This window comes from Lacerta agilis, chromosome 2 (assembly GCF_009819535.1).
Source record: "Lacerta agilis isolate rLacAgi1 chromosome 2, rLacAgi1.pri, whole genome shotgun sequence".
NCBI classification, from domain to species: domain Eukaryota; kingdom Metazoa; phylum Chordata; class Lepidosauria; order Squamata; family Lacertidae; genus Lacerta; species Lacerta agilis.
In genome coordinates, this window is record NC_046313.1 from 112,475,885 (window position 1) to 112,501,640 (window position 25,756).

The window sequence follows — 25,756 nt, forward strand, 5'->3', positions numbered from 1 at the left end:
CATATGGATCTACCTGGACCCTGAGAGAAGAAGAAGAAGAAGAGTTTGGATTTGATATCCCGCTTTTCACTACCCGAAGGAGTCTCAAAGCGGCTAACATTCTCCTTTCCCTTCCTCCCCCACAACAAACACTCTGTGAGGTGAGTGGGGTTGAGAGAATTCAGAGAAGTGTGACTAGCCCAAGGTCACCCAGCAGCTGCATGTGGAGGAGCGGAGACACAAACACAGTTCCCCAGATTACAAATATACCACTCTTAACCACTACACCACACGGGCTCATCTTCTGAGGCCCTCCTTCGTGTGCCACCTCCTCGAGAGATCCGGAGGGTGGCAACACAAGAGCAGGGCCTTCTCTGCAGTGGCTCCCCGGCTGTGGAATGCTCTCCCCAGGTATGTTCGCCTTTCTAACCAGGCCTTTGGTTGATTTGATTGACATCCTGTGCCTTTTTAAAATGTGGGGGTTTTTTGGTGGGGGGTTATTGGGTTGTTTTTATTTTGATTATTGATGTTGTGGTTTTATGTTGTTGTTGTTCAGTCGTTCAGTCGTGTCCAACTCTTCGTGACCCCATTTATATTTTGCTTTTATTCTGTAAACCGCCCTGAGACATGCAGGTATAGGGCAGTATATAGATGATGATGATGATGATGATGATGATCATAATATTGTTTGTTGTACGTAGCAAGATTGATGTGAGCTATTCCCAAAGGAAAACTTGTTATATAGGATGAGCAGCAACAACAAAAACTCTCAATTTTACATTTTAACAGGCTGGTGGGGAAAAAAAATATTTTCAAGTACAGTCGTACCTCAGAAGTCGACTGGAATCCGTTCCAGAAGTCCGTTTGACTTCCAAAACGCTTGGAGACCAAAGCGCAACATCTGATTGGCTGTAGGAAACTCCCGCAGCCAATCGGAAGCCGTGGAAGCTGCGGCGGACATTCGGCTTCTGGAAATTGTTCGAAAACCAGAACACTCGCCTCCGGGTTTCGATTGTTTGGGAGCCGATTTGTTTGGGAGCCAAGGCATTTGAGATCCAAGGTACGACTGTATGATTTTCCCTCTGGACCATCTGTTTGGCTTTCATTCCAGTCTGCCCACAGAAACACCAATTTGTCCTGAAAGCTTTTGTTACAGTCTGAGCATGTATACCAGGATCGGGGAACTTTTTCAAGTCCAGGGGCCAAGTTCCTTGGCAAAGGCCACATTCTGGTGTTGGGTGGGGCCAGAGGCAAGAGTGAGTAGGGCAGCAAATGCCCATTCTACCTAGGGATGGGATGCAGCACCTTAAAAAGCCAATGCAATTCTGGGCTGCATCAATAGGATTATAGCGTCTAGATCAAGGGAAGGAATAGTACCACTGTATTCCGCTCTGGTCAGACCTCACCTGGAATACTGTGTCCAGTTCTGGGCACCACAGTTCAAGAAGGATACTGACAAGCTGGAACGTGTCCAGAGGAGGGCAACCAAAATGGTCAAAGGCCTGGAAACGATGCCTTATGAGGAACGGCTTAGGCAGCTGGGTATGTTTAGCCTGGAGAAGAGAAGGTTAAGGGGTGATATGATAGCCATGTTCAAATATATCAAAGGATGTCATATAGAGGAGGGTGAAAGGTTGTTTTCTGCTGCTCCAGAGAAGCAGACATGGAGCAATGGATTCAAACTACAAGAAAGAAGATTCCACCTAAACATTAGGAAGAACTTCCTGACAGTGAGAGCTGTTCGGCAGTGGAATTTGCTGCCAAGGAGTGTGGTGGAGTCTCCTTCTTTGGAGGTCTTTAAGCGGAAGCTTGACAGCCATCTGTCTGGAATGCTTTGATGGTGTTTCCTGCTTGGCAGGGGGTTGGACTGGATGGCCCTTGTGTCTCTTCCAACTCTATGATTCTATGATCTCGCTTTCAGGCTGAGGGAGCCAGCGTTTGTCCACAGACAGCTTTCTCGGTCATATGGCCAGCATGACTATAAACCGCTTCTAGCACAATGGGACTCTGTGATGGAAACCAGAGCGCACAGAAACACCGTTTACCTTTCTGCCACAGCAGTACCTATTTATCTACTGTACTTACAGTGCCATGCTTTCGAACTGTTAGGTTGGCAGGAGCTGGGACAGAGCAATGGGAGCTCACCCCCTCGCAGGGATTCGAACCACCGACCTTCTGATCAGCAAGCCCAAGAGGCTCTGTGGTTTAGACCACAGCGCCACTGGTGCTCATTGCATGCTCCTTTGCGCTGATCCTCTTCCCTCATGGATTCCCTTATGGATGGAGAACTGGAAATTCCAATTGTTGCGGGACTCCGACCACCATCATCCCTGACCGTTCGCCATGTTGGCTTGGAGCTGATGGGAGTCAGGAGTCCCACAGCAGCCAGAGACCCACTGCAGGTTCCTCTTTGTTGCTGTAAAGCTCTTGTGTGCGTGCCCTGATGCACGTCAGAAATCACCCCAGCCAGCAGCATGGAAGCGTAGAATTGTGGACTTGGAAGGGACCTAGTCCATGGGTAGGCAAACTAAAGGCCCGGGGGCCAGATCTGGCCCAAACGCCTTCTAAATCTGGCCTGCAGACGGTCCGGGAATCAGCTTGTTTTTACCTAAGTAGAATGTGTGCTTTTATTAAAAATGCATCTCTGGGTTATTTGTGGGGCATAGGAATTCGTTCCATATTTTTTTCTAAAATATAGTCGGCCCTCCACACAGTCTGAGGGACAGTGGACTGGCCCCCTGCTGAAAAAGTTTGCTGACCCCTGTTCTAGTCCAACCCCCTGACATGCAGCTGTCCCATGCGGGGTTTGAACTTGCAACCTTGTGTTGGTGGATCTCTCGTAGCTCTGCTTGGAGATGCTGGGCTGAACATGGAAGCTTCAGAGGGCCAAAGAGATGCTCCACCCCAAGGGAGCGCCATTTAATGGGCGGCATTAAGGGCATAGCTTCCCCAGGGGGAGATCGGCGAGCTCATCATCCATTGCTAAAAGTCCTCACGGTTGATGTAACGGACCAACCCTGAGCCTGGGTGTGAGCAGGTGCCCAGCACTCGAAGAGTTAACACCCACTCTAGATGACTGGCAGCTCAATCGCAGAGGCGGGTCTTTTCGACCTTTTAAAAGGGAGAGAATGGCAGTTGGGCGGTTGTTGTGGGTCAGGGATTGAGGGTGAGAGGGTGAGCGGGTTGGAGGTTAGGATTAGGCTAGGGAAGAAAAGCTTTTATCCTGTTTAATGTTGTAACCAAGCTTATGTACCTGAAAGAAAAGCATTGTAACCGCAATCTACCTGAACATCCTTGTTAATTAAGTTACCTCAATAAACATATTTTGTGTTTCAACGTTCGCTGACTGTGGCAGTGCGTCAGTACCTCTAGAGGTGTGGTTGAGGGGAAAAGCACTAAGGGTTTCCTGTGATAGAGGGAACGGGTGGCTTATTTTCCTGGCATACAGAGGACTGGGCAGTGAAGCCAAAGGTGCCACGCAGTTGCCAAAAAGGGAAGGCAAGCTGCAGTAGTTTGGGAACCCAGGGCGGGAGGTCCCAAGGTGGCAAGAGTTATTTTTTCAAACGCGGAGCACTGAGGTACCCCGAGGACATCTCTCATAATATCATTTTAGGATTCATTTTAGTCGTCGGTGAAACCTAGGGAGAGACACGGTCTGGGGAAACGTTTAAAAGTGTGAGGGCTCTTTGGAGTGTAACGAAGGGTCCCTCACAGTTGACCACAAAGGGGCTTCAGGAACATGACTTGAGTCGGTAGTACTGGTGGCAAACCTGTCTTGTTTCACCCTTTCCCCCCGTAGAGAGCGTGAGACGGTTGCATGTGAGATCCTGGGTTCGAAATCCCGCTTGGCTGCAGCGAAGCTCACCGATGACTGACTTCCAGCCTAACCTGCCTCACAGGGTTGTTGTGAGGATAATATTGGGGGGAGAGTCATGTATGCCACCTTGAGCATCTTAAGGCATGCAAACGGAATAGTAAATAAATGGAACAAAAAATAATAATGGGATAGATAAAACAATGGGAGATTGATGGCAATTAACAAATAAATAAAAATCCCTCCCTCTAGCTGCTGTTCACCCCATGAGAAATCAGATGAGCCCCCCTAAAACTAAACAACAACAAAAACACGGTGGGATTGCGGATCTTTATTATTTCTTTATTGCATTTGAGTCCAACATTTTCCTCCAAGGAGCTCAAGGTGACACACATGGTTCTCCCCTTGTTATTTTACTCCCCACAATAACCCTGTGAGGTAGTTTAGGCTAAGAGGAAGTGACTGGCCCAAGGTCACCCCTTGAGCTTTGTGCCTGGGGAGGGATTTGAATCCTGGTCTCCCGGTTCCTATTCCGACACTCTAACCGCTACACCACACTGTCTCTTCTCACTATTAGACCCCCAAGTGCTTGCAAGCATCGTAGATGTCATAACTATCTTGTAAAGGGAAAGGGAAAGGGTCCCCTGACCATTAGGTCCAGTCGTGCCTGACTCTGGGGTTGTGGGGCTCATCTCGCTTTACTGGCTGAGGGAGCCGACGTACAGCTTCAGGGTCATGTGGCCAGCATGACTAAACCGCTTCTGGCGAACCAGAGCAGCGCACGGAAACGCAGTTTACCTTCCTGCCGGAGCAGTACCTATTTATCTACTTGCACTTTGACGTGCTTTCGAACTGCTAGGTGGGCAGGAGCTGGGACCGAGCAACGGGAGCTCACCCCGTTGTGGGGATTCGAACCGCCAACCTTCTGATCGGCAATCCCCAGGCTCTGTGGTTTAACCCACAGCGCCACCCGCGTCTTGTATCTTGTGCCAAATTTGATGAAATGCAAAGCTCCGCAGTACCTGTAGGTCATATGTGAGGAACCGCTGGTCCTCCAGATGGACGACTTCCATTAGCCATACCCACTGGCAATGCTTGCTGGGGCTCATGGGAGTTATAGTTCAGCAGAGGCCAAAAGGTTCCCCACGCCTGCTGTAGTTCGAAGCAGCCCACCCGCCTCCCTGCTAAACTCATTCTGGCTTCCTTTCCAGCAATTAAGACTCGTGGGCAGTGGCGGCAGAGTAGGCCAAGTTGAAATGAGAAGTCTTTTACCACACTGATGGGGCTTGAACTTGTTTTTATATGTGGGGAAGTTAATCTGCAGAAAACGTAAAAGTGGAAATTGCCACCTCATAAGGGGAGATCAAGTTTGCTTTACCCCTTACTAAAATAAAGTAAGGCCGCTTACCAGGGATGTCGTAGCAGCTGACATGACAAGCTTGGAAGTCAATCTCTACTCCCGTTTTATACGTAAGGGACACAGAGAACGGAAGGGACCATCGAGTCCAGCATCCTGTCCTCACAGTGGCTGACCAGATGCCTACGGGAAGCCCGAAAATGGGACCCAATCCCAAATGCACTCTCCCCAACTGAGCTTCCCAACAACTGGCATTCAAAAGCATTCAGCTGTGGAGGTAGCCAACTTGGCTAGTAGCCATCGAGAGCCCTCTCCTCCTCCACGAATTTGCCTAATCCTGTTTTAAAGCCATCTGAGTTGGTGGCCATCACTGCCTCCAGTGGCAGGGAGTTCCACAGTTTACTCGTGCGCTAAGAGATTAAACCACACAGTGTGAGGCCCTTGATCACCCCCTAAGGAAACTCTTGGTGTTTTTGGTCATTAGGCGAGATGCAACAGCCTTGGGAATCCAATTATGGAAGAGAGGAGCGCTTACGGCGACCTAAGACCGCCCTTCCTCTTCTACACCCCGAAGGACACGCAACCACCCGCGAGCCGTCTACCGAAAGTCGAATTTATTGTGAGAAATAAGTGCTAATGATCTGCTCCCGGACATCCACCCCGCGGGGGTCTTGCTCCACCAGGCTGTCAGTTTCCAGATAGGGAGGCACGGGGACCTCGGTGTCCACCCCTTGTCCGCCATTGATAATGGGCAACTGGCGCCGGAGGGCCATGTTGTGCAGCATGGCGCACACCACAAACACCTTGGCCACCTTCTCCGGGCGGAGCATTAGCCGCCCGCCGGTGGAGTGCAGGCAGCGGAAGCGCATCTTGAGCTGCCCAAAGGCCTGCTCCACCACCATCCGCGTCGTCTCGTGCGTGGCGTTGTAGCGGGCCACGGGCTCCGGGCCGTCGTCGGGGTGCGGCGTCATGAGGAAAGGGCGCAAAGGATAGCCGCTGTCGCCTGCGGAGGAGAGGAGAGAGCATCGTGAGCGGCACAGGAGGCAACTTGAACAGAATATTTCCCCTCCCCACACTTCCCCCCTGCTCCCCGGAGGGCACGTTCCTCTGCCACATGCAGCTGGGCACAGGCCTCCCCCTATCACACACCCTCCTCCATGTTTGAGGAGGAGGAGGAGGAGACGAAGAAGAAGAAGAAGAATCATAGAGTTGGAAGAGACCACAAGGGCCATCCAGTCCAACCCCCTACCAAGCAGGAAACACCATCAAAGCATTCCTGACAGATGGCTGTCAAGCCTCCGCTTAAAGACCTCCAAAGAAGGAGACTCCACCACACTCCTTGGCAGCAAATTCCACTGCCGAACAGCTCTCACTGTCAGGAAGTTCTTCCTAATGTTTAGGTGGAATCTTCTTTCTTGTAGTTTGAATCCATTGCCCCGTGTCCGCTTCTCTGGAGCAGCAGAAAACAACCTTTCTCCCTCCTCTATATGACATCCTTTGATATATTTGAACATGGCTATCATATCACCCCTTAACCTTCTCTTCTCCAGGCTAAACATACCCAGCTCCCTAAGCCGTTCCTCATAAGGCATCGTTTCCAGGCCTTTGACCATTTTGGTTGCCCTCCTCTGGACCCGTTCCAGGTTGTCAGTATCCTTCTTGAACTGTGGTGCCCAGAACTGGACACAGTATTCCAGGTGAGGTCTGACCAGAGCGGAATATAGTGGTACTATTACCTCCCTTGAAGAAGATTATACCCTGCCCATCTGGCTGGGCTTCCCCCCAGCCACTCTGGCCAGCTCCCAACAGAATATTAAGAGCACAATAAAAGATCAAACCGCTTCCCTAAACAGGGCTGCCTTCAGATGCCTCCTAAAAGTCAGATAGTTGTTTATTTCCTTGACATCTGGCGGAAGGGCACCACTACCAAGAAGGCCCTTTGCCTGGTTCCCTGTAACCTCACGTCTCACATGGAGAGAACCGTCAGAAGGCCTTCAGAACTGGACCTCAATGTGGAGACACTCCTTCAGGTTTACTGGGCGGAGGACGTTTATGGCTTTAAAGGTCAGCACCAACACTTTGAATTGTGCTCGGAAACGTACCCACCGCTCCCCCACCTCCTCCTCCTCGCCTCGCCAACTGCCCTTCCTGCCTGCCTCTCGCGGCTGCCCAGCTCAGACATGCGCAGAAATGGCGCCAAAAGCTAGGAAGCAAGTCGGGAAAAGAGGGTGGCACCCGGCTGGAGGGGAAGGTGCTGTCCAAGCCAGAGAAGGCAGCAGGGGAGGAAGCATGGTGCCAACTTTCAGAAAATATCAGGGGAGCTCCAGAAGACAGATGGGCCTATTTTTGTAGGCGATGACAGCAACAAGTGTACTTTATTTGCAATAATAATAATAATAATAATAATAATAATAATAATAATAATAATAATAATAGGTGAAATCAGGAGATACCTACTCAAGAGGAGTGGCTGTAAAAACTGACGGAATATGCCAAATTGGCAAATTTAACAATGAAAATTAGAGATAGAGAAGAGGCAGACTATAAGGAGGAGTGGAAACCTTTCTTGAATATTTAAAGAATTATTGGAAACATGTAAAAAAAAAAAGGCAGGTAGGATTTGAATGGAGAACAGCAGTTGAATATTTGCTGGGAGCCCGCCATGGAAAAGATAAGGTAAACAATAATTATATTATGCAGCAAACTTAGAAACCATGGGGGGGGAACCATGGAGGGGTGAAGTCGAATGTGAAATGGGTGTGTATTTGGAAAGTATGCATTCTTTTGTAAACTCTTGAAATTCAGAAATGAAATTTTAAATAAACCGTATGTATTGGGGAAGCTTGGCCTGGCTGTGTGGGGAGGTGGCTGGCCAACAGAGGGAGGGAGGAAAACATCAACTTGCAGAAAATATTGGGGGAACTTGCCCCACTAAATATTTTACTGGGGGGTCTGAAAGGACAAGGGAGCGATAGATTTGCTGCCTATGCACATGTTGTGTGGGCGTCTTAGGCAAATCTAAAGAAATGTAGTATAAACACCGACAACGGGGAAACACTTGCCTGCGAGCGCTCCAATTGGAGAACAGCTTTTACCAAAGGTGTCATGGGCTTTGAAGACGCTTGAACTCAGGACGAAAGGGAGAAACGTGCTAAGAGGAAGGCATGCATGGCAAACCCTCACCGTGATCAACTCCCGCCCAGAAACCTATGTCCCCACTGTGGAAGGACATGTGGATCCAGAATTGGCCTCCACAGTCACTTATGGACTCACTGTTAAGACCGTGTTCATGGAAGACAATCTTACTTGGCTACGAGGGATCGCCAAAGAACAGGGGTAGACAACCTAAGGCCCGGGGGCTGGATGTGGCCCAATCGCCTCCTCAATCCGGCCCACGGATGGTCCGGGAATCAGCGCATTTTTACATGAGTAGAATGTGTCCTTTTATTTCAAATGCATCTCTGGGTTATTTGTGGGGCATAGGAATTTGTTCATTTCCCCCCCTCCAAAATATAGTCCGGCCCACCACATGGTCTGAGGGATGGTGGACCGGCCCACAGCTGAAAAAGGTTGCTGACCCCTGCCAAAGAAGAAGACAGCGTAATGAATCCAAATAAGAACTCTGGCCAAAAGTTTTAACCAAAAAACATACGTTTACTCGTAAGTAATTCCAAATGTAATATCAATTCTGTAAAGAATTACAGTCTTAAACATAAAATAGTTTCATATGGAAATTTTCTTTGAAGTCTTCTAAATACAGATGTCAAGGCTTCTCAAATACGTGTCAGATGCAAGCCAGGGAGACCAGGACAGGGCCCCGTTTCGGCATGGATGCCTTCTTCAGCTGGCAATATCAAATAATATTAAATAGCACAGAGTACACCTTACACGTCCAATATTAAGAAACTGGTATATAAACATTGGCACCTGCTATCTAACATACCGGGATGTCAGAATCTCCTATGTTGATATTACATTTGGAATTACTTACGAGTAAACGTATGTTTTTTGATTAAAACTTTTGGCCAGAGTTCTTATTTGGATTCATTACAGTGTATTTGGCAATAAGAATTCCAACTTCTTAAAGAAGAAGACAGCGGCACAGACATCCGGTGTGGGGACAGAGCAGACAGAGCTGACGTTCGACACGGTTCGTTCACCTCAGAATGGGCCTTCCCCCCCCAAAAAAAACACTCAAATACTCACCCAAGAGCCAACCCTTTCCTTCAGGCCATGACTCCAGGAGCCTCTGCAGCTGGGAGAGCTGGAATATCCGAGCGTCGTGGACGCTGCCGGGGAACTTTGCCAGCACATGGGTGAAGCACCCTGAGGCGTCGCAGGTGGCCTGCACGTTGAGGCTGTGGAAGTTGTGGCAGTTGCGGTAGAGCGCGGGCATGTCAGCCGGCGCGATGATGGGGACGTGGGTGCAGTCCACGATCCCGATGACGTTCGGGAAGCCGGCGATGTCGAAGAAGGCTTCCCGCGTGCGGCGCAGTTCCGAGTCGGTGGTGGGGAAGGTGATGTGCTCGTGGACATGGCGGAGCATGGCCTCCAGGAAGGCGTCGAGGCAGCGGCTGACGGACGACTGCGACACGCGCAGGTTGTCGCCCGTCATCCGCTGGAAGGACCCGGTGCCCAGCACCTGCAGAGCGATCAGGACCTTCTGCAAGGTGGGGATGTGCCTGCGGCTGGCTGAGGCGCCGTCCAGGTAAGGAGCCAGCAGGGTGCAGAGGTCCTGGATGGCCTGGCGGTCCAGGCGGAAACGGGTCAAGCACTCCTCGTCGGACACCTGCAGCTCGTGGGTGCGCATCCGGATGAGGCGGGTCCTCCGGGGCGGCCGCCGGCTGTGGATCTCAAGGTTGGCGGCATAGACAAGGTCCAATAGGCCCTCGTCGTCGGAGCTGCCCTCCTCTGGGTACAGGGGGAGGGGGCCGCCTGCCCGGGGCGCCACTTGCCCAAGGTTGCCTGCGGGCAAAGAGGGGGAGGGGGAGAGAGAGATCCTGATCACACCAGGGTCCAGATTAGGAACTTTTCTATACGTATATTGTATCACTCTGTCTCTCGAAAAAGAAACGTAAGAGAAAAACGGCAGAGAGAAAAAGGGCGAAAACAGGATATTTATTGGGAAAGTGTGACTTTTGCAGCTGCCGTTAAAGTTGCAATGAAGCACAGGAGGATTTTTGAAAGAACAATGCAATATTAGCTCCACAAAAGGCATAAAGGAGAACAGCAACAACAACCGGGAAAAGGTAAGCAACATTTAACAAGGACAGGAAAAAACATCATGGACAGAATAATTGCCACATACAGGAAGAACAAGGATACAGATCATGGGTAGGTAAACTAAGGGCCGGGGGCCAGATCCAGCCCAATCGCTTTCTAAATCCAGTCCGCGGACAGTCCGGGAATCAGCATGTTTTTACATGACTAGAATGTGTCCTCTTATTTAAAATGCATCTCTGGGTTATTTGTGGGGCATAGGAATCCGTTCACCCCCCCAAATAGTCCAGCCCCCCACAAGGTCTGAGGGACAGTGGACAGGCTCACTGCTGAAAAAGTTTGCTGACCCCCAATATAGCTTGAGTTCCTCACTTGCAGTTCTATTTAATGTGCCAAAAGGAACTGAAGTTATTAATACTGCAGTTGTTGTATAAGGAATTATTATTTTGACTGGGATGTAATTGAAATTAATAAGATTCTGGAACGCAGGAATAAATAAAATCATCAAACCGTCAATTTTAGCACACGGGGTGGGGGCAACTAAATTATGTAATTTGGCATATGAATGACTGGTATTTGTAACTGCATTAAAATTCAGCATTGTTATAATGAGGCTGTGATTGGATTATTGTAACCGAAAACTAATAGAAATTATTATCAAAAAAAATAAAAAGAAACTTAAGAAAACTTTGGGTGGTAGAATCAGAGTTGGAAGGGACCCTGAGGATGAACGAACGTGACCAGGTCCAAGCATTTCAAAGGTCTGCTCCCCTCCGTAATACTTAGCTGAACATCACCCTCTGTCTTTAAGGGCCCCGGCATTTGAAAAACCTGAACTGTACAGCTGAGTTGGCCATCACCATTCGCTGGCGACGTTCTTCCACAATTCCGCCCTCTCTTGCTCCCAGCCTACTTGATCTCAAAACAACAGACACCATCTCGGCTTCCCTAAATGGATCAGTCCCCAGGATAGCCCTCCAGACATTGCTGGATACCGATCAGGCCCAGCCAGCATGGCCAGGTATGATAGGAATTGTACTACAATAATCTATGGAGGGCACTCCTAGCTACTCCTGGCAGTGGTTCTCTGGGGTTTGGGGCAAAGGCATTTTCTCATCATCTGCTACCCTGAGATTTGTTTTTTAAAAAATACAAAATGGCCAGGTGTGATAGCAAGATTTTGCGCAGCGTTTTAGGCAGGCGTAGGGGAAGTTTTGCTCCGACAGATGTTGTTGAACGACGGCACTCACCCTCCCTGGCGCTTGCTGGGGGCGATAGGGGTGGCAGTTTGGCAACATCTGGAGGGACAAATGTCCCCCCCCCCCGCCTCTTTTAGGCAAATCCCAAGGGATAGCTCGGTCAGTAGAGCAGGTTGTTGTTGTTCAGTCGTTCGGTCGTGTCCGACTCTTCGTGACCCCATGGACCAGAGCACGCCAGGCACGCCTATCCTTCACTGCCTCACACAGTTTGGCCATACTCATGTTAGTAGCTTCGAGAACACTGTCCAACCATCTCATCCTCTGTCGTCCCCTTCTCCTTGTGCCCTCCATCTTTCCCAATATCAGGGTCTTTTCCAGGGAGTCTTCTCTTCTCATGAGGTGCCTCAACTTCAGGATCTGTCCTTCCAGGGAGCACTCAGGGCTGATTTCTTTAAGGATGGATAAGTTTGATCTTTTAGCAGTCCATGGGACTGCAGGAGACAACTCTTAATCTGAGGGTTGTGCGTTCGAGCCCCATGTTGGACAAAAGATTCCTGCATTGCAAGGGATTGGATTAGATGACCCTCAGGGTCCCTTCCACGATTCTAAATTGAGCAGCCAGCCCATTTTGACAGAACGGTGGCAATCTGATAAAAGCATTACAGAGGATGCCAGCCCAATGTTGCTTTGCACCGGCCCATCAAGACTGACTGGCAACATCTCAGGCAGGAACAGATTGTTCCCAGTCGCATTGCTCGAGATCCATTTAGCAGAAAGATCCAGCTTGATACAGGCAATAAACTCGCTCAGCCGCCACGTTCTGCTCTAGGGTCTCTGCTGAGAAGTAGCCATTGATCTTAAGCTCCTTAGAAGCTGATAGGGTGGATACAACTCCCTCAAACAAGCAAAAAGGTCTCTAGGGTTTCCCCACCCCCTTAAAGATGAAACAGAGGCCCCCACACAGAATAAAACATGACAGCCGCCCCGAAGGCATGTTTCTAAGAGCAAGGGTTTCCCCCGGGCAGCAGAAGCATCCCACCTGTTGCAACAGGTGATCTCCCAGGTGCCAAGGATGGAGAACAAAGGAATTCTGCAGGCCTGCCCAATCCCTTTATTCACGTCTCAAGTGAAGGACTGGGATGACCTACAAAAATGTGGAAGGGGCTGCAGATGCTTTGGAGGGTACCTTCTCGAGAAAAGCTGGAGAAATGTTATCTATTGCAGTGTTTTTCAACCTTTTTTGGGCAAAGGCACACTTGTTTCATGAAAAAAATCACGAGGCACACCACCATTAGAAAATGTTAAAAAAATTAACTCTGTGCCTATATTGACTATATATAAAGTAATTTTTCAATTTTTCCCACGGCACACCAGGCAACATCTCGCGGCATACTAGTGTGCCGCGGAACAGTGGTTGAAAAACACTGATCTATTGGGAGAACTTTAAAATATAAAGTCAGGATGGATAAAAATCAATGTTTTTTTTAAAAAAATAAAAAAATCAGATTTTTTTATTTAAATCAATTTTTTTTATTTAAATCGAATTTTTTTTAAATAAAATGCTTTTTGGGGAAAATATATTACCATCCGAAGGTTATTCAATCATGAAATAAAGATTACTTTTTTAATTATGTAGAATAAGGCTGTATATTTTTAAATTTTTTGGTAAATAAATTCCATTAATCCATTCACAATGTCATTTATGCTCTTCCAGAGTTTTTTGTATGATTATTGGGCAGTTTCTCTGCCTACAAGATATTATCACAGATGCTTGGTTTACTTTTGCAGTTCTCAAAACTGAATTTGACTCAGCAAAGATCACATGCCTCTTCTTCACAGCAAAAATGTTATAACATGAACAGAGTTGAGAAAAAGACCTTAATCCTATTTTTCTACAAACCTATGAATACAGAATCAACCCCTTAAGTGTTAAGTTTCAAGAAGTTCAGTGAACAGAATAGAAACAATATTTTTCTGATGGTTTAGAGTGGAATGGATCTAATAAATCTATTTAAATTGTTATTATTAAGGTAATGATCATTTTTCTCCTTCCTAAGTACAACAGAAAAGTTGTCCAAATGTGAATGACTAACCTATTGAACTGGGGATAAAAAAACTAATATGAAAAGTTGTTATTCTAAAAATCTTCATCTACTTGCATATTAAAGTTATACCAGCAAGAATTAGTCTTTATGTAGAAAACTGTGATTTAAATGAAGCCTTACTGACTAGTGATTTAAATTGTGATTTAAATCAGTTTGATTTAAATCAAATCAACCCTGGTGCCATTGCTTGCTTTTTGCAATAAACTCTGAAACTCCCCAGTGGGGCAAATGTTTGGGGCGGAGAGTACAGCCCTGGATGCCAGGCACTCTGAATTTCGGCGGGGGTGTGGGGTGGGGTGGAATGAGCCTACGAACCCATAACAGGTGCGACGACCCGTTAAGCAAATAAGATAACCACGCAAAACGAACTTCTTACCCAAATTGCTGCCCTCTTCCTCATCAGCCTCTTGCTTTGCTTCCCTGAACAGAGGCTTGGGCGCAGAGTCGGAGGCGGGTTGCTCCGGCTCCGGCTCTGGAGAATCTGCGTTGTCCATTTCGAAGAGACCCAGCACCTGAAAACAGCACCAAAGATCTTGATCAGGTCCGAAATTGCAAGGCTCAGAAAGGCAGGGTGATACGTAAGGGCAAAACGCCACTTAAAATTATGCTCTGTATTAGCTGGCGCTTTGTAAACGGCAGCATGCAGCGAACAGTGTCAGAATTCATGTAACTGGTTCCTTTAATTTAAAACAAAACCCCGCCCTTCTTGCAAGAAGAAGAAGAAGAGTTTGGATTTGATATCCCGCTTTTCACTACCCGAAGGAGTCTCAAAGCGGCTAACATTCCCCTTTCCCTTCCTTCCCCCACAACAAACACTCTGTGAGCTGAGTGGGGCTGAGAGACTTCAAAGAAGTGTGACTAGCCCAAGGTCACCCAGCAGCTGCATGTGGAGGAGCGGAGACATGAACCTGGTTCCCCAGATTACGAGTCTACCACTCCTAACCACTACACCACACTGGCTTTCACAACAACCCTGTGATGTAGAATAAGTGGGCAGGTGGTAACTAGGTGAATGGGGATTTAATACCTGGGTTTCCCAAGTGCTGTTACACATTGGCTCGGTTACAACTCTTCCCAGGGAAAGGGTGGGGGGAATATTAGTGCCGCTGCAGAGAGAAAACTGCAGGGTAAGTTCATGTATACAAAAAAAAACCCACCAGTGGAAATAAGTTTTGATGGACGTGAAAATGGAATACTGAATGGTTTAGTTCAGGGGTGGCCAACTTCCAAGAGACTGTGATCTACTCATAGAGTTAAAAACTGGCAGTGATCTACCCCCTTCTGGGGTGTTCAGGTCAAAGTTGTTGAGCTTTTTTTTTAGGAAGGAATGCCCTGTTTTGGGGGGTTCACGTAAAGTTGTTCAGCTTCTTTAGGGAAGAGAAAAGCGAAATTGAGTTTTCTTTTTTCTTTTAGGAAGGAAAGTCCTGTTTTTGGTGGTTCAGGTCATTTTAGGGGTGCAGGGCAAAGATGTTGAGCTTTTTTTTTTTTAGGGGAGCCAATTTTTTTTAGCTTCTTTGGAGGGAGCCACTGATCTGCCGGTGATCTACCACAGACGTCCAGTGATCTACCGGTAGATCACGATTGGACATGCCCGGTTTAGTTTATGTCAAATATGCAGAGATCCATGGCATGCAAACTGAACCACGGAAAGAGGAGAAGGGAAGCCACTGATATTTTAAGGTTGTTTAAATGAATATTCAAAAATGTAAAATAGAAAAACTCAATAAAATTTATACCAAAAAAAAAACACCAAACAAATCAGAGAGCGAGAGATAGGAATGGGTGGCCACAGAGAAAAATGGGGTGGGTGACCAAAGAAACACAGACATGAGATGTCACGCGGGGGGGGGGTCGGGGTGTGTGAGAGAGACAGGACAGCGTCAGGAGCGAGCCAGCAGTAAATCATGCCATGCAAGTTGGTGTTAACTCTTCATTAGCAAAAACAGGAGTGTCAGGCCTAATGAGCACAGCAACTCATCTCTGGCAGGTGTTGCCCCATGAAGCAGTTGCTGAGATTGAAGGCCCCTGCCTCACCTCCTCTCCAGGGTTTCCCCCAAGCAATCTGAGACTACGCCTGCGTGAAGCTTACTTCTCCCTCTGCCCTTTTCATGCCTCTCCTGGTTCTGGGAATCAGAGGGGAGCTTCTTGCAGCAGGAGGGGGAGACCCCTGTGCCTCTTCACCAGCCTGACGCATCTCTGCCTCTTGGTCTCCCTCCTCTCCTGCTTCAGCTTCTGCCTGATTCTGGACTTCTCTCTGTCACAGACTCTCCCCGCTCACTAAGCCCTGTCCCGACACTTCCTCTTCCCAGTCTTCTCCCTCTGACAACTCATTGTTGCTCCACCACCACAGCTCCCCAGCTGATTCTTTCCACCATTCCTCTGCGTCCATCCCGTCGGTGACAGACAGAGAGAGGGTTAAGGTGTCGCAGTGCTGTACAACCATGCAAAGCAGCAAACCCTGCACCATTTTGGCTCTGTCGCTTGAGGTCACATCAACGAACATTGATCTTATACAGGCAGTCTAGGTCTGGACACCTCCAAAGGACTCAAATCAATAATGGTGCCGTGTCTAGAGTGAATATGCACGGGTTTACCCTCAAAGTGCCTTGCAAGCTTATCACAGCAGGTCTCTGAATAAGTCCTGCCAAAAATGTTCCTGTTTCAACTAGCTTTCACTTAAGCATTTTGCATTATTAGTTTATTTGACCACTGAATGGTTTGTTTCTAACGCTCTGAACGCTGCATATTGCTTTGTGCAATTCCATTGTTCACCGCTTAGGGATACTTCTTTTTGAGCGAGAGGTACACAAATTTAGTAAATCCAGACTAGGTCATCTAATTCCCTCCGCCAAAGCCTCACTGCTCAGTGCAGGATTTGCTGGGCAGGATGCAGTTCCCAGCAAACTTTGCGTATGCCTGGGTTTAGGCTTTCGTAAACAGACACATTCTTATAGGGAAATTCTAAAAATGCAAGGAATTTTCGAGTGGAAAGCAGCCTTGGAGATAGCCCAACCCAGCCCCTCTTCAGGGCAGGGCTTTTGCAATTACAGTAGGGGCAAGGAAACCCTTTTTTCAGCCAGAGGGATGCATTGCCCTCTTGCCACATGGCAGTAGGGGGCAACCAATGGAAATTTGACGCACTGGCTCTCTTACAGGTGCTTTGTGATGCCCATCCCGCATTTGTAAGAAATCAATCTGTTCGTGTGGAACTCCCTGCCTCTTACAGGTGGGTAGCCGTGTTGGTCTGCCATAGTCAAAACAAAATCGAAAATTCTTTCTAGTAGCACCTTAGAGACCAACTGAGTTTGTTCCTGGTATGAGCTTTCGTGTGCATGCACACTTCTTCAGATACACTGAAACAGAAGTCACCAGATCCTTAAATATAGAGGGGGAGTGGGGAGGGGTATTACTCAGAAGGGTGGTGGGAATGGGTGATAGGCTGATAAGTGTGGAAAACCTGTTGACGAGCTCATACCAGGAACAAACTCAGTTGGTCTCTAAGGTGCTACTAGAAAGAATTTTCGATTTTGTTTTGTCCCTGCCTCTTGACAACAGGCAGGTGCCTTCGCTGCAAAGCGTAATGCTGGTGGTCGACAAAAGAGGTTAAAAGAATCTCTCAAGGCAAATCTAAAGAAATGTAGTATAAACACTGACGTGTGGATCCACAGTCACTTACGAACTCACGGTTAAAACCGTGTTAATGGAAGACAGTATTACTCGGCTACGAGTGATCGCCAAAGAAGAAGAAAGAAGAAGACCTGCTAGAAATGTTTTTGTTTAAACAAGCCTACCCAGATGCTTAGAAAGCTGGTGTGAGTTTTAACCCGTTTTAGTCTATTATTATTATTATTATTATTATTAATATACCGCCCTATACCCGCAGATCTCAAGGTGGTTCACAGGACAAATTCAGAATATAAAACCGCAAAGTACACAATCCTAACACCCCGTAACACATTTTAAAAGATAAGACTGTTGTTAGACTTAAATTATTGTTGTTAATTGTGCTTACTGAATATTCTATCATTTTTTTGTAAAGTACTTTGAGGTTAGTTTGTTGTTCACTGGTGTATAAATTTTATGAAATAAATTAAAGAAATAAATAAAATCCTCGGCCAAAGCGGCCGCCTGGGAGCACGTCTCCGGTTCATGTTCCCTCACCCAGCTCTGGAGGTCAGGCGGAAGGATGGTTTCCACACACACACACACCCCTCTCCATCCTCCATCCAGGCAAAAACACTCCAGGACGCTAGTACACAGCATGAGCAATGAGGTTGGGGCCTGGGCAGGAGGAGTGCGGAGGAGGCAGGTGAAGAAGGGCCTCAGAGGATGATCGCAGAATCCGGGACGCTTTATATGGGGAGAAGCGGACCTTCAGGTATTGTGTTCCTGAGCCGTTTAAGGCTTTATGGGTCAAAAGCAGCACTTTAATTGGGACCCTAAGCTAACTGGCAGCCAGTAGAGGTAAGGTAAAGGTAAAGGACCCCTGGACGGTTAAGTCCAGTCAAAAGTGACTATGGGAGTTGCGGCGCTCATCTCACTTTCAGGCCGAAGGAGCCTGCATTTGTCCACAGACAGCTTTCCATGTCGTGGCCAGCATGACTAAGCCGCTTCTGGCGCAACAGATCACTGTGACAGAAACCAGAGCGCACGGAAACGCCGTTTATCTTCCCGCTGCAGCAGTACCTATTTATCTACTTGCACTTGTGTGCTTTCGAACTGCTAGGTTGGCAGGAGCTGGGACAGAGCAACGGGAGCTCACCCCATCACAGGGATTCGAACCGCCGACCTTCTGATCGGCAAGCCCAAGAGGCTCAGTGGTTTAGATCACAGCGCCACCCGCTCTTCCAGCCAGTACAGTCGGGCCAGGATCGGTGAAATATTCTCCCCAAATGTTTGCTGCTCCCCAAACGCACATTCACGCATGCGCACAGATGCCAATCAGGATGAATCTCTGGCTCACCTGCTGCTCCCTCCTCTCCGCCTCCCTCTGCACCTGTAGGAAATCCTCGGCCAAAGCGGCCGCCTGGGAGCACGTCTCCGGTTCGTGTTCCCTCACCCAGCTCTGGAGGTCAGGCGGAAGGATGGCCAGGAACTGCTCCAGGATTAGCAGCTCCAAGATCTGCTCCTTGGTGTGCCTCTCCGGCTTCAGCCACCGGTGGCACAGGTACCAGAGCTGGCTGCACACCTCGCGGGGGCCCTCGGCCTCCTGGTAGCGGAACTGGCGGAAGCGCTGGCGCTTCATCTCCATGCTGGCCGAGTCGTCGCCCAACACCTCCTCCTTCACTTTCACCACCCCGGACTCGCCAATCTCCCCGGAGTCCAGGCTATTGTGGGCCTCGGGGCCTTCCCCAGCCAGGCCCTGCTGGTGGCGGGACGCCCGTCCGCTCCTGGGCCACGGTCGGGCCGCTGCCGGCCCCTCAAGGGAGGACGGAAAGGCTCGCCTGTCTTCCCACTCCGCTGGCCGGGACGCTGGCGGGTTTCTCCACCCCGAGCGAGGGGAGCGAGTGGCGTTGAGAAGGGCCTTTTGATGAGCCGTCCGGCCCCTGGGCAGCCTCTCCTCTTTGTCTCGGGGGCCGCGGGAGGCCTCTCCTTTCCCCCGCCAGCCTTCCTCTGACTCGGGGTTCTCATGTTCGTCCTCCTCGACCTCCATCTTCTTCCCTCGCCGGGCCACCTGCTCCAGCTCGCCCTGCAAATGGAGGCTCGAAGTCGCGCCCCGCTTGGCGGCCATTTTGAGACAGCCTAACCGCCGGCCTTCTCCGAAAAGGCGATGGGTTTCTCTGGGAGAGGAATGCGTCCGGCCTACGCCTTCTGGCTTACACCTGTGGGAAAACTGGCTGCTGCAATGGGGTTGTCTCTGCCTCAGAAGCACACAGAGATCAATGTTTGATGGCAGGGCCTTCTACCTGAAGAGCAAGGAAGAAAAACAGAAATTAACAGAGAAAAATTCTCCTCAGCTAAAAACAGGCAAGGGATCCCCCAACCTATTCCACGTGGCATCAACAGAAGTATTTTACACCTTAATTTACATAGACCTAGGCTCTGTGGTTTATCTACACATTAAAAAAAAATTTGGGAAGAAAATCTGATTTCTGAGAGTACATGGCACCAGGTGATTTGGCATGGAATAACCCAGTGTCTCGATCCAGGGAAATCAAAATCCTGATGTATTCAATCTTTGTCAGAGCACACCTGTAGTCCTGTGTCCAGTTCTGGACAGCAGAATTTAAGAAAGATATTGACACGCTGGAAGATGTGCAGAGGAAGGCAAGCAAGATGATCAAGGGTCTGGTAACCAAGCCCTATGAGGAACGGATAAGGGAATTTAGCCTGGAAAAGTGGAGACTGAGAGAAGATATGGCAGCCATCTTCAAATACCTAAAGGCCTGTCACATGGAAGAGGGAACAAGCTTGTTTTATCCTGCTCCACAGGTAAAAGGTAAAGGGACCCCTGAACATTAGGTCCAGTCACGGACGACTCTGGGGTTGCGGCGCTCATCTCGCGTTACTGGCCGAGGGAGCCGGCGTACAGCTTTCCGGGTCATGTGGCAGCATGACTAAGCCGCTTCTGGCGAACCAGAGCAGTGCATGGAAATGCTATTTACTTTCCCGCCGGAGTGGTACCTATTTATCTACTTGCACTTTGATGTGCTTTCGAACTGCTAGGTGGGCAGGAGCTGCGACCGAGCAACGGGAGCTCAGCCCGTCGCAGGGATTCGAACTGCCAACCTTCTGATCAGCAAGCCCTAGGCTCTGTGGTTTAACCCACAGCGCCAGTCCACAGAGTAGGACTCAAATCAATGGATTCAAGTTACAGGAAAGGAGATTCTGACTAAACACCAGGAAGAACTTTCTGATAGTAAAGGCTGTTGAATCGCGGAACCAGTGCTCCCCCAAGGGTACGCAGTACCGGCAACTCTTTTTCATGGTTGTTAAAAAGTGTGGCCCTTACTGTAACAGATTCATGGTAGCAGCACCTAATTTTCTAGACGAAAAGGACTGCGTGGAACGGACGGTGTATTTAAGCAGAGGCTGGACGGATGTCTGCTAAAATCGCAGTTGGGGCAAGAGGAATTTCTCTTTCATTTTAGGAGGGGGGTATCTATGCACACTTGCCTGGGATCTCCTGCTAAAACAACGAGGGGGGAAACCTCCCATCTAGCAGCGCCAGGATTCGGCCGTTGGAAACACTGTCCGGGCAGAAAATCGCTGGAATGTCCAGGGAAATCCGGATGTATGTCAACCCATGTTGGAAGCCCAACAGCTTTTGTGTTCGGGTTTTCACTTTTTGAAATATGGCAACGCTACTTAAATGGTGCTTGGAGTCGCAATTTTGGGACTACACATGACGTCATTGTGACTGACTTAGATCACCTGGGGAAATTGTACTTGTGTCCTTTGTACTTGCACCTTTCAAAATATCGCAGGGCAGTGCCCAGAAACCAGTCCGATCATTATTTTTTTGCTATCGGTCTTGAAACTTATGAGCAGTTTGGTTTTAGGAGAAAAAAACACCTCAAAGCATAAAGAGTATAAAGAGATCAAGGAATGCTGTTTTCATCGCCATACCAAAAGCAGAAACCACTAATAGCTTCAGATGTCTTGCAAAGACATCTTTAATAATATCTTTATTACGGTCGTAGACCAGCAAAAGAAAAATAAAATGGTAACACATAGTATAAATATTTCTTAAAATAGCGTCTATTTTTACCCCGGCTTTTCCTGGCCAACAGGATCAGACCCTGTTTAACGTGTTTGAAACTTCCGAATTTCTGTTTTATTTCACATTCTGCATTTTTATATCACTGTTTTACTGGGTCTAGGTTGCATGCTTAGTTTAATATTTTAACAATATGCCGTTTTGACTGTTAAGTCTGTGCTCACTTACACAAGATTTTTGAAATATTATATACCCAAGCGATCACTCCGCTCGGCCGATGAGAGCCTCCGGCAGATAGCACCTTATCAAGAGGTCCGTTCCGCACCTTTTAGTATGGCGCGGGTGGCGCCGTGGGTGAACCACTGAGCCTAGGGCTTGCTGATCAGAAGGTTGGCGGTTTGAATCCCTGCGACGGGGTGAGCTCCCGTTGCTCGGTCCCAGCTCCTGCCCACCTAGCAGTTTGAAAGCATGTCAAAGTGCATGTAGATAAATAGGTACCACTCCGGCGGGAAGGTAAACGGCGTTTCCGTGCACTGCTCTGGTTCACCAGAAGCGGCTTAGTCATGCTGGCCACATGACCCGGAAGCTGTACGCTGGCTCCCTCTGCCAGTAACGCAAGATGAGCGCCGCAACCCCAGATTCGGACATGACTGGACCTAATGGCCAGGGGTCCCTTTACCTTTTACCTGCCCTTAGGAATGCCCTGCCTTTAAGTGTTAGTCTTTTTGGAGCCTACTGAAGACCTCCCTCTTCCAACAAGCCAAAATGGAGATATTTCCCAGGCTCCATCCACACTCTTCATTTAAAGCACTATCATTCCACTTTATAAACAGTCATAGCTTCCCCCAAAGAATCCCGGGAACTGTAGTTTGTTAGGGGTGCTGACAGCTGCTAGATCTTTATTCCCTTCACAGAACTACAGTTCCCAGAGCAGTTTCTCATCTTCACAAGGAATTCTGATGGCCCTCTCCTAAAACCACCACAATACAAGACAGTATTTGCAGGAAACGGTATAGATCTCAGGCCCTATGTTGCCCTCTAGACCTCTCTACCTGGCCCTTGAGTCGCTCCCAAGGGCCGCAGGCATGCCTCAAACCCTCTGCAAGAGTTTTCGCCCGGCTAGAATGCATTCATGAACTCCAATAGGTCTTGGTTTGTGGAAACTTAAGTTTACTGCACAAATGTAAAATTTACATTCATTGCTCTGCCCACATTTCCTGCCGGCCCTATCCATGACCGGCTTGTGGCCCCCAGGAGGTCACCCAGAATGGAGTGCGGCCCTCAGCTTGAAAAAGGATCCCTGCCCCCTGGATTATAGTTTGAATCTGACATGACCTCACAAACAGAAGGGCTCTGAACGCAACAGAGGTTCTAACTGCCAGAGAGGACATTTTTTGCTAGTTTACAGTGAGAACAGGAAATTGGGACTAGATGGGCCTTTGGCCATTAGGGTGTTCTTACTCATTTATTTGCAAGTTGGGAAATTAGGATGGTTACCAACAGATTCATTATATTAAGTTATTAACGATTAATCCATCCATTTCCCCCTTAAACCAACATTCATTTGCATTTGACTTAAAATAGCTTTGATTGGGGGGGCATTTTCCCCGAGATCTCACACATCTATGGCTATTTCTAACATTTTAGTGCAAGAATTTTTCTACTGTGCCCCATATCAAAATCCAAATGATATTATAAGTGGGGGTGTGAAATGTTTTAATAAATAACAGCACAATGGAAAAAGTTAACAAAATGAGAAAACTGATAATGTACAAAATAAATAACAGCACAATGAAAGAGTTAATGAATTGAGAAAACTTTTTTAAAAGTTATCTAGCAGACTAAAATGGACTATCGCAGAAGTCTCATGGAAAGGAGCTTACGTTCATCCTTGTACCCACTTTCCTGGGAGTAAACCTATTGAGTTCAGTGAGACTTACTGCTCTGTAGCTTCTGGTAGGACTGCAGCCCATTCATCAAGGAGAGAGGGGCTAACCCAAAATCTTAACCCCCTGAAACATGCTAGTTTTACCTGCTTTTTTCCTTCTTCAGGCAGCAAAAGAGCATTAAAAAAAATCCATTGCACAGGACGTTTACAAAAATAAAATAACAATAAGCCTTTTATGGGGGCTGCACTGAGTGCCGAGTTAAACCAAATGAGGTCTGGATCAGACCGGTCGGGGAATTTAGATGTCTCATAACTTGTACACAGACACACAGTTTTTTAAAAAAAGCTGTTTTCTAACCTTGCACACACATTAAAAAGGTGCAACCGCTTCTTCCAGAGCCTGCAGAGCCTTAAAAGAGGAAGGAGTGATCAGCGTCTCTCTCCCTATATATATTCTGCGGGGGAGGAAGGGAGTGGGATTATAGGGTCGCGGGATCCTCTCTCTTTCTTTCCGCCTTGTCCTTGGATCTGGGATCAGCTGCAGCTTCTGCCATTGTCCTAGCAGAGAGGCCATGCTTGGAGGGAGAGAGAGAGAGAGAGAGAGAGATCAACCCGCACAAAACCCAGCCTGGGGGTGGGCGAGAGGGAGGCGCAGGATCCCTCCCCCCCTCCGTCTTTCCCTTTCACCCCCCTCCTTCCCTCTCTCCTACTTTTATTTGATCAGGAGGTTTTCGGGGAGGGGTTCAACTTTCCCTTTTTTCCCCCCTTTCTTTTCTTTTTTTTTTTTTTTGCAAAGCTCGCTGGGCTGACGCTGCTTTTTACCCACCGTGCATGTTCCCGAATGCATTTCTTTCCTGGAGGATCTGCAGTTTTCTATTGCAAGGGAACAATTATTATTATTTTTAAGGCAAACTCTTCTTTAAATTAAAAAAAATAATCCAGCCTCTCTTTCTGTATGTGTGCGCCTTTCTCTCCTCCCATCAGAAAAGGGCCTCGGGTATTAAGCGGCTCTTCTAAGCTCAAGTTTCTCGTCCTCTCTGGGACGCACAGCCCTCTATCGGTTTAACCCGTCCAGCACCTCCTCGTAAGAAAAGGCCAAAAAAGGGGAAGAAAATAAATTTTAATAGCCAAGGGTTGAACTACTATTTGTAAGCCTTTGATCTGTATTTATTTTTCCCCGCCCACGCAAGGATTAAATCTCCAAATGCGTTTGGGTGGCGCGTGGATTCTCCTAGATGCGCAATCATTGCGCTTCGTTTCTTTTAAAAGCGGTTTGCAGAAAAAGTAAAATAAAATAAAAGGATGGGAGGCTAAGAGAGGGTTAAACGGCAGTGGGTAGGGCAGAAATGTTACAAAAAAAACCACACATACAGAAGAAAAGATCTAGTAGGCGGAAGGAGAGGGTTTTAAGGGAGGGATTTAAAAGCCAGACAATGCCTCTCATTGGAAAACAAAGTAGATTCAGCAGAGCTTTCCAAGAAATAAATAAAGGCGCCGCGCTCCCCCTCCAGCAGAGTTCATCGGAGGGGAGGAAAAAGAAACACACTTAAGAATAAAATTTAAGAAATCGCACACGCACACGCACATTTTGCATTTTGCAACCTCACCCCAGTTACCTGCTTCCAGCGGTTTGTGTGGGTTTTTTTTTTTTTTTTTTGCTTTCCCACCTGAGAACAAAAGAATGATGTGGCTGTTCAGGAGCCCGGCCATAGGAGGAAAAGGAACTGCACTTCTTTAGGGGTCAGGATTGCAAAGGGGGAGGAGAGGGGGGGAAGGAGAAGGAGAAGAAAAGCTTCATTCGGGGTAGGAAGCCTGGCTGGCACGCCGCCATACTGCGGGAGGAGCTGCACCTTTCGAACTGCTGCCTGGCAGCAGGAGAACTTGGTCCTTTGCGCGCGGGGAGGAGAGAGAGGCGGGCAGATCCGCAGGTTGCATAAGGAAGCGTCTCAGAGTCTGCAGAAGTTGGGGTGGCTGTTAATGGAGAAGCTAAGAGGACCCTGGCAGCAGGATCGGGCCAAAGGGTAACTGGATCGGGCCCACCTAAGTGCAGACTACTGGCCTCCGGTGGAGGGGGGAAAGCGAAAAGCCAGAGCTAAGCACAGCAGAGCTCTCCATGCTTGGAATTCCCAGCAACTTGATAATACTCTCCAACATTTCTCCAATGAAAATAGGGACGTCCTATTCAATAATGATGATGATGATGATGATGATGTATGTAATAATGGAATACTTTTTGTAAAATATGCAGGGATTTATGATATGCAAAATGAACCATGGAAAGAGAAGAAGGGAAGTCACTGATTTTTAAATGAGTATTTTAAATTTGTAAAACAGATAATAAAAATTAGAGAGAGCTTTTTTTCTTTAAAAAAAATGTTTAAGGGTACTCTCATTTTCCGGCTCACTCCTCCCTTGTCCCATAGATGCTAACAACAATTCAACTAAATAAAATAAAAAATTCATTCCAGTAGCACCTTAAGAGACCAACTACTGGAAGGAATTTTTTTTATTATTTTGACTATGGCAGACCAACA

At 47.9% G+C, this 25,756-nt stretch overlaps 1 protein-coding gene across 1 annotated transcript; it reads right to left on the reverse strand.

Annotated features, from left to right (window-relative positions):
- Window positions 1–5,742: 5,742 nt before the first annotated feature.
- LOC117042670 lies at window positions 5,743–24,293 on the reverse strand. The gene is made up of 5 exons (XM_033142262.1): window positions 24,049–24,293; window positions 18,638–19,580; window positions 14,051–14,186; window positions 9,357–10,115; window positions 5,743–6,153 (listed from the first exon to the last, which is right to left on the reverse strand). The coding sequence occupies exons 2-5, from the start codon at window positions 19,403–19,405 to the stop codon at window positions 5,765–5,767; spliced, it is 2,052 nt and encodes a 683-aa protein (XP_032998153.1). The 5' UTR covers window positions 19,406–19,580; window positions 24,049–24,293; the 3' UTR covers window positions 5,743–5,764.
- Window positions 24,294–25,756: the final 1,463 nt, after the last annotated feature.